This window comes from Cynoglossus semilaevis, chromosome 16 (genome assembly GCF_000523025.1).
Source record: "Cynoglossus semilaevis isolate Cse_v1.0 chromosome 16, Cse_v1.0, whole genome shotgun sequence".
In the NCBI taxonomy this organism is placed as follows: Eukaryota; Metazoa; Chordata; class Actinopteri; order Pleuronectiformes; family Cynoglossidae; genus Cynoglossus; species Cynoglossus semilaevis.
The window spans coordinates 2,765,798-2,774,013 of record NC_024322.1 but is presented as its reverse complement, the minus strand read 5'-3'; the positions used below and the strand labels follow the sequence as shown (position 1 = coordinate 2,774,013).

The window sequence follows — 8,216 nt, the reverse complement described above, 5'->3', positions numbered from 1 at the left end:
AATCAGTCACATACAACAATCACTGCTGCAGTAAAGACTATTTTCTCTGATCAAACAAACAATGGAGCAACAATTGTGCATTGTTTTAAGCAACCATTGTGCCAGTTTTGTAAATTATGATCCTATTTAGAGGAAAATGTGCATTAAAGCATACACTAGGTATTATTGTAACAGACACCTGACAGTCTCTAAGGCTCTGTCCTGACTTTGGCAGATGTCCTGGCTCCACAAGAAGCTCCAGAATCTCAGCCAAATGATTCAGAACAAACGACAAGTGAGCCTGGTCATCCCAGTTCTGGAGAAAACAAAAAACAAACAAAAAAACAAAATAAATCAACACATCACTGTCTCTGGTCTCAGAAGGAAACTCATTTGTCCAATTAATTGGCCGGTGCATTAAAGAGGACCTTGTTTTGAGAGCTGGTCTTAGACTCTCTGTCTGATGGTGATGGAGAGCGAGCACGATGACTGGGCCACTCTTCTCCAATCAGCGAAGTTCGTAGGGAAACACGGTTCAATTGCTGGATGTAGAGGAAAAGGAGAAACTGCAGCGTGTCCACTGACATCTGAAACAATAAGTTATATTATTAATGCAGTAAAACACATTTAGTTTATAGTCTTATATATGCAGTGACTCTTAATAAGTACAATTATGACAAAAGTGACGAATTGCATATAATTATGTTGTGTAATATGACTTTTCTTGGTGCCTAGATAATTAATTTTTTTTTTCCTCTTACAAGGAATTAAAAATTAACCATTATGAGAACTTCAAGAGAAAGTTCATAGACCTTTACACCAATTTTACAGCTTGTTTTCTGCACACAACTGCATTACTCCAGAAGACACAGGTTCTGTGTTACATCATCAACCTTACCTGAGGCTAAATACTCACACACACACACACACCCACCCACTCATACAAAAGATGTAAACTGGGACATAGAGACTAAATTACATGTCTAGGTAAACTGATATTTGGATATTTGTCCCTAAGCCTAACTCACCTTACTCCTCTGTTGATCCAGCTCAGTTTTGGAGGAGCATTGGGAAAGACATTCGGCCCACTCAAGCCTCTCCTCTGCCGTGTGTCCCTGAAGAAGGTCAAAAGTCTCAAAGTAGAGCCAAGCTAAATCATCTGGAAGCTGTAGCTTTCCACAGGCGATGTGTCTCCACATGGGCCAGCCCAGCATGGGGAAACTTCCTTCCCGTGTCCGCACATAGGTTGCCATTTTGCGCAGGTAGTGAAGGCCCAGTTTGGAGGAGGGTGCCACCTGACATAGGTAATAGGTGTGGTGGTATGAGAGTCAACTGATAACTATAAAATATAAATTTGACTTGTTATGGTATAATCACCTGCAGGGCCCCGAGTAAGAAGGGCTCCATACGTGGCCATATGCTCACGCTGTCTTCTTCCATGCCTGCAGTGGGATAAAAAGCAAAATAAGGCAAGAAAAGAAAAACAACATGCTTTTAACAGCACAGAACCAAATCTCCTCCACAACACTAAGACTTGTTCTGTTCAGCTATACAAGGTTGAATTTACCGTTTTGTAAGCATCAGCTTGACACACTATGTAATAAGTTGTGACCAAAGCCTGGCTCAACAGCATGAAAGAAAACTATCGAGCCCTAATACAAACTAACACAGTCGAGAATAGACATGACGTAATGTGATGTTAACATAGGGTCTAGTTGTCATATGTGTGTTGTTATCACTTTAAAGTATTTAATTTGTCTTCTTCTTCTGTGTTGTGCATTTTAAACTTGGCTGCAGTTAGCAGCAGGTGCTAACAATCATAAGTTCTTACTTCCTGATCCCAGTTCCAACGACAGCGGCGGTTCCGTGTCTGAGGGAGGAAGTGAGTCCGTGGCTCAGGTCAAACAAGTTGTCAAACAAGCATGTTAAATGTGAACTTAATTTAATACAAATCGAATCGAACACATAATAAGGCACGGATTTCCATTTTTCTCCTCCTTTCCCTTCTTCCTTATTAGACCCCTCCTACTTGGCGCGCATTTGTTGTGCGACCGCACCGTCTGCGGGATACTTCCTGTCATGCGCATTTTTCGTACATTACAGGACAAAAAATGCGTTAGACTGGAGACAGCTGTGAAACTAGAGATTCGTTGAGAAATGCATTGAAGACAAAGAAAGGGAAGAATTAATAACAGTAAAGTCACCTAGGACTGTTAACAGAAATAAATAATTAAAATTGTATTTTTTGTCGGGCAAAATTATTTTAAACGTATAATAGAAATTAATGCGGATTTAATGGATTTTTTTTTAAAAAATAAAATAAATAATTAAACTTATATTATTATAGACTGTTATTATTATAGACTGAAATATAAAATCAAAACACGTTTGTCCAAAACAAGGCCGAACTCACGAATGGGGCTGGGATTTGCATATGTGGGCGTGGTCGTAAGTGTTCAGTGGGCGGGTTTTCTGTGACAGCCGGAAAAAGAACTGTGTGACTGACAGCTAGGTTAAACCTTCAGTAGCCGGCTGACTTTACCTGGTACTACCAGTGACACTGGGATTTAAACATATGGCAACCAAAGGGATGAATGTGTGCAGTATTTGCTGCCTTCTTCTCTATTTGATCGCCGCGGTGTTTGCTGGGTAAGTGACTGCGTGTTATTAAAGTCGATGCTTGAACTACAGCCGAAGCAGCAGCAGCATCTCCATCTGGTACACATGTTCCACTGTGATTGGTCTATACCCGATCTATATGTGAGGAGTAAACTGAAACAAACGGCGTTGCCAAGCACACCTGCTAATACCCCAGTGTTAATGTTAAATCACATCTACTAATATGGGCTTCTCTATTAAAACGTTTTGATCCAGCATCTCTGTGCGATCACGTATAAGATGAGCATGCTAATGGCTAGCCCAAAACTAAAATAACCGGCATTAGCTAGCATTAGCATTTAGCCAGGTTCTTGTAGAATCTTACCTAAAAGTAGAGATTTTTTGTTGATTCAATAAATATTTATGATCGTAGGGACGTATGTGAGAATTTACATTGTGCTGGAATAAGTACATTTTTTTCCTTATGAAATGTTATCCATATAACAGTTAGCAAAACCTCACTACTACTGGCAAATTGATAGTCAGTTTTCGAAAAACGTAAAGAAACTTGAAAAAATATTGCCAAACCTGCCGACGTAAGACCTACTTTGTAAACGTTTAATAACCTTAACAGAGTAAACGTGTAATAGCTTATGGCAGTTCAGGGTAAAGTTTCTTTTTAAGTTTACTGAAAAATATATATAAAAAAATCAATATCAATCGGATTCTGTCTGTCATATTTCTTTCATATGAAGGCGAGATTTTTATCAAATCTTGGGCGTAAGTAAGACCGCGTCAGTCCGGGACATAAAGAAGGCCTATAGAAAACTGGCTCTTCAATTACACCCGGACCGGAACCAGGACGACCCGAAAGCCCAAGATAAGTTTGCGGATCTGGGAGCTGCGTACGAGGTGAGTCTGGTCAATGTCGGTGTTTTAACTATACAGACGTAGTTATTTCTGTGTGGACATGATAAGCCAAGTGAACAGGTAACACACACGTACAAGCTATTTTAGCTGTTGTTTGGTTGTTGTAGGAAACAGACACGCCGACTGTGATTGGTCCACAAGACCGTGTGGCTGCATTTGATTGGCTGCTCATGCTTTAGTCGTAAAGCCAGACGTGGATCAATGGGAGTAGATATACAAATCAAAAACTTAAGCATTTCCTGATATTTAGTGTCGAAACATTGCATAAATTATCTATATAATATATTACCACAGGGGAAAATAAAGATTTAAAATGAACATTTTCTTTTTGTTACTGTGAAATACTCCTTTCATTTTTATTTTTAATATCTTGGTTAACTTTTCCTTACAGTTTTCCTTATATTTAACATTTTGGCTGTTTTTCATTGAGATATTTTAACACATCTTTTAATGGCTATTTTTTTTGTTACACATGTCAAACAAAAGAAAGGCATGTTTTGTTACCCTGCTCCGTTTTAAAATGTGTCGATGTAACGATATACCATGTGTGTGTATATTTTTGTAGGTTCTTTCAGATGAAGAGAAAAGAAAACAGTACGACACGTATGGAGAGGACGGACTTAAAGAAGGACACCACAGCTCACACAATGACATCTTTTCTAGGTTAGTTTCATCCTATAAACATTTGTAGACATTTTGTTCAAGTTGTAGTTGTTGCTAATTGAACCAAAAATCTCCAGGTTATTTACATCAGCTATGAAAACATTTTTATCAATATATTAGATGAAGTGACTTACCTCATAAAATGTTGTGTGAATAAAAACATTCAAAACCAAATACACAATATGGCATGTTTTTCACTACAGTTTTTTTGGAGATTTTGGTTTTATGTTTGGAGGAAACCGCCAGCAGCAGGACAGAAACATTCCCAGAGGAAATGACATCATACTAGACCTGGAGGTCACACTGGAAGAGGTGTATTCTGGGAACTTTGTAGAGGTAAGCAAACATTTTGGAATTCCAGAACGTAATTTGTCAATCATTTGCTTGCTGCAAGTTTACCTAATTATGGATTTTTAAAAAAAATTACATTTGACTCCTAGGTTGTTCGTAACAAACCTGTAGCTAAAGAAGCCCCTGGAAAGAGGAAATGTAACTGCAGACAGGAAATGAGGACGACGCAGCTTGGACCGGGACGTTTCCAAATGACCCAAGAGACGGTGTGCGACGAGTGTCCTAATGTGAAGTGAGTCGGAAAAGATCGTACAAAAATACAAGCGTGTTATCTAAAAAAACAAATTTCCTCCGATTTGCGCGAACCTCCGTTTAAAAAAAGCTGTTTCTGATGTGTGTATTTTTTGTCTCCAGGCTAGTGAATGAAGAAAGAACCCTAGAGGTCGAGATTGAACAGGGAGTCAGAGATGAAATGGAATATCCTTTCATCGGAGAAGGTAAAGTTACATGAAGCTTATATTTAGCATTGTTGTCCGGTCATATACTTATCCGCAGAACGTTGCGTTTACATCTGTTATGTCACCACAGGAGAACCTCACATCGATGGAGAACCTGGAGATCTTCGCTTCCGCATCAAAGTCTTAAAGTTTGTTGTTTTCCTATTTAAATTACTGTCACTAACAAACATCAATATTAACCTTTTCTTTTCTTTTTTTGTTACAATTTTTTTGGTTACTACCTTGGCTATTTTAGCTAAGTCGTACAGGCTAACTTTTGGATATTTCTAGTTATTATTTGGTGATGTGTACTTATTTGTCTTACTTTTAGTCCATATCCAGTTGACTTTTATTTTTGCACTGACATTCTCACACACATTTTTATTTTGAAAAAGGCTTTTAAGTTTTTTGAGCTAACATGTTGTGGCTAACTTCCTGTTTGTTTACAAATGTGAGAAATGTATTTTTATCTTTAGTTTTTTTTTTTTCTAATTGAAAGAAACTAGGTTTAATTTAACTTGAAGGACGAAGACAGATATTTTTATCAGTCATTTTTGGCTCAGCTATTTCCTTCATTGTTTCTTCAGGCACCCAATGTTTGAACGAAGAGGAGACGACCTCTACACCAATGTCACCATTTCCCTGGTGGAGGCGCTGGTCGGCTTCGATATGGACATTGTACATTTGGATGGACACAAGGTAAAAGTTATGAAGTCCCTCCTCATTAATACTTTTTAGGTTTCAAACCGTTGGCCCTACTACTTACTACAAATCCAACTTTTCCCCCTCATGCTCAAAGGTCCATATAGGGAGAGACAAAATCACCAAACCTGGTGCCCGCATGTGGAAAAAGGGTGAAGGACTGCCAAACTTTGATAACGTCAACATCCGAGGTTCCCTTATCATCACCTTTGATGTAGAATTTCCTCAGACGCAGCTTGATGAGCAACAGAAAACTGGTAAGAAAAAAAAAGAATTAGTGTCCAGTTGTTACTGCAACTGTTAAATAAATCTTTCCTGAGTGACTATGATTTAATTTGACCCCCAAAAATCGCTTAGGTGACCAATAGGTTGATTTTAGCACAGTACACCTGAAAACTACAGTAATACCTTGAGACACGAGCATAATCCGTTCCAGGACAGAGTTCGTAACTCGAGGTGCTCGTATCGCAAATCATTTTTTCCCATTAGAAATTAACAGAAAAGAATTAATCCGTTCCGGCCCTCTAAAAGAACTCCCTTTATTAGTGCTAATAACAATGGAGAAAAAAATATGTTTTTAACTGCTATAGAGACATATATACACACAAAATTGATAGTATATAAGGATTCCTGTGATATAAAATAAAATGGAGGAGGAGGAGGGAGGGAGAGAGGGAGGAAAAGAAGAGAGTCGGCCAGTACGTAGACACTTGATTCCGTACTGTACTTTTTGTTTTTGTTTTTTCTCTTTTCAATTTGTATTCTTTCTTTAGCGGACACCACGCTCATATTTATCGACAATTTCCAAAGCTTCATTTCCATGGTCATCGTGCGTTTTTTCTTCTCACTACCATCCTTACCACTCACTTTCTTAGGACGCATCACTATGATGAAGAATAATGCACAAAATAGAGAGAAAATCACGTAGATAACGCAAACACAATACGGAAGACTCGCGGAAGTCGACGAACACGTGAAGTGAACGAGTGAGGCGAATTATCCACCTAGCGTCGGCGTCGTCTGTAAGCGTGCTCGTCTCTCAAATCTTTACTCGTATCTCGAAGCAAAAATTTGCTCAAAGGGTTGCTCATATCTCGGGACGCTCGTTTCTCAAGGTATTACTTCGTCTCGGAAGTATCTCGGAATACTTGCATGTCGGGACGCTCGTTTCTCAAGGTATTACTTTGTCTCGGGAAAAAAAAAGAATCTGTCTTATATCTTTGCAATATTTATTTGTTTTGTTGTGTGTTTGCAGGACTTCGAAGTCTACTGAAGCAGGGATCTGTACAGAAGGTCTACAACGGACTACAAGGATATTGATGATAAACTGAGCACACAGCCTGGACTGACACACACACACAGAATCAGACACACTCAGACAAACACCATCAGAAACCAGGAGCTAGCTCCATCCTCCTGGTCGGGGTGTATTTATTCTTCTCGATGTTGTTGTTATTATTTACGGATTGTTCTCAGGACAAACAGGATCCACTTTTATTAATGTATAAAAACCCAGCATGGGTTTAACTGATGGACAAGCTGCCACAACGTGTTTTTTTTTCTTTTGTTTTTTTTAACTATACTAAGGCCTGCACCCCTCGTTTTTTTTAAAAAAACAAACAAACTTCATTAATTTCTTCATGTCTACACAATCTCTCAATGATTTTTTTTTCTCTTGTCAAAAAATCTCTGTAAATAGGGAAAAAATTCAGTTCTTATGTCTTTTTTTTCTCTCCTCCACACTCCTTAATTTATGTAATTAAATTCAACGCATCCCAACAGGAGAACAGTCTGGGTTCGTCAGCGTGTCGCCCTCCAGTGTCACCTTTGATAAAGAGTTGATCTCTTGACCTTACACTGAAGTGAAATAAACAATTCAGGAACGTTTACAGTTTCTTACTAACGGTTCTGCACGCCGTCTACTGGTGCACCTCTGGTTTGAGTCTCGTTATTGTTTTTGGTTGTGTTGTTTTTGAACAATGACTGCCTTCGGATTTTTACTGAGACTGTTACGGTTTGAATGTAAATACTTTGGCAGTTTTTACTGAGTGCTGGAGGGGTGGTGATGATCTTTTGAGTGACAAAATAAAAATTTCTACAAATTCCGGTGACCTGTTATATCTCAGATTGAGCAGCAGATGGCGCCAAAGTCAAGTGTAAGTGAATCATAACGCTGGGTTCTAACGTTTGAGAAAAGCCAGTTTAAGCAAACGCCTGTAATAATACGGAATATGTAAAATAATAGCAAATATTTACAGATGCAAATGTACGGAAAGGTAAATTAATCGGTAAACATTTTAACTAATAGCTAGTATATAACTGACTTTGGCAGTTTGCCTTTTTGCTGCACAAGTATGACAGATGCAACCTAAAAATGAACACGGATCGATTTTGTGGTCTCAAAGTGATATCACGTAAATTACAAAAAAATAAAAATAAAGTGCTATCAAATTTGGTAAAGAAATATAGAGATGTGATGAGAAAAATATAGGGTTTTTTTCCCCTGAGCACTGAGCAAAAATCAGAAAAAATATGGTGGTTTTTTCCCCTGAGCAC

At 38.4% G+C, this 8,216-nt stretch overlaps 2 protein-coding genes across 2 annotated transcripts in view; one reads left to right on the top strand and one right to left on the bottom strand.

Moving 5' to 3' along the window:
- The window catches only part of tbccd1 (TBCC domain containing 1), a 7,278-nt gene extending 5,230 nt beyond the window's left edge, over positions 1 to 2,048 (bottom strand). The window contains exons 1-5 of the mRNA XM_017039748.2: positions 1,811 to 2,048; positions 1,357 to 1,421; positions 1,008 to 1,274; positions 408 to 566; positions 92 to 295 (exon numbers count right to left, since the gene is read on the bottom strand). Coding sequence (XP_016895237.2) covers positions 92 to 295; positions 408 to 566; positions 1,008 to 1,274; positions 1,357 to 1,419 — 693 coding nt within the window. The 5' untranslated portion in view covers positions 1,420 to 1,421; positions 1,811 to 2,048. The remainder of the gene's footprint in view (positions 1 to 91; positions 296 to 407; positions 567 to 1,007; positions 1,275 to 1,356; positions 1,422 to 1,810) is intronic.
- Positions 2,049 to 2,444: 396 nt separating this feature from the next.
- Positions 2,445 to 7,762, top strand: dnajb11 (DnaJ heat shock protein family (Hsp40) member B11). The gene is made up of 10 exons (XM_008328016.2): positions 2,445 to 2,628; positions 3,333 to 3,489; positions 4,073 to 4,170; positions 4,374 to 4,506; positions 4,611 to 4,753; positions 4,876 to 4,958; positions 5,050 to 5,107; positions 5,546 to 5,657; positions 5,758 to 5,917; positions 6,916 to 7,762. Exons 1-10 carry the CDS (start codon positions 2,555 to 2,557, stop codon positions 6,978 to 6,980), a joined length of 1,083 nt encoding a protein of 360 aa, XP_008326238.1. The 5' UTR covers positions 2,445 to 2,554; the 3' UTR covers positions 6,981 to 7,762.
- The last annotated feature ends 454 nt before the right edge of the window (positions 7,763 to 8,216 follow it).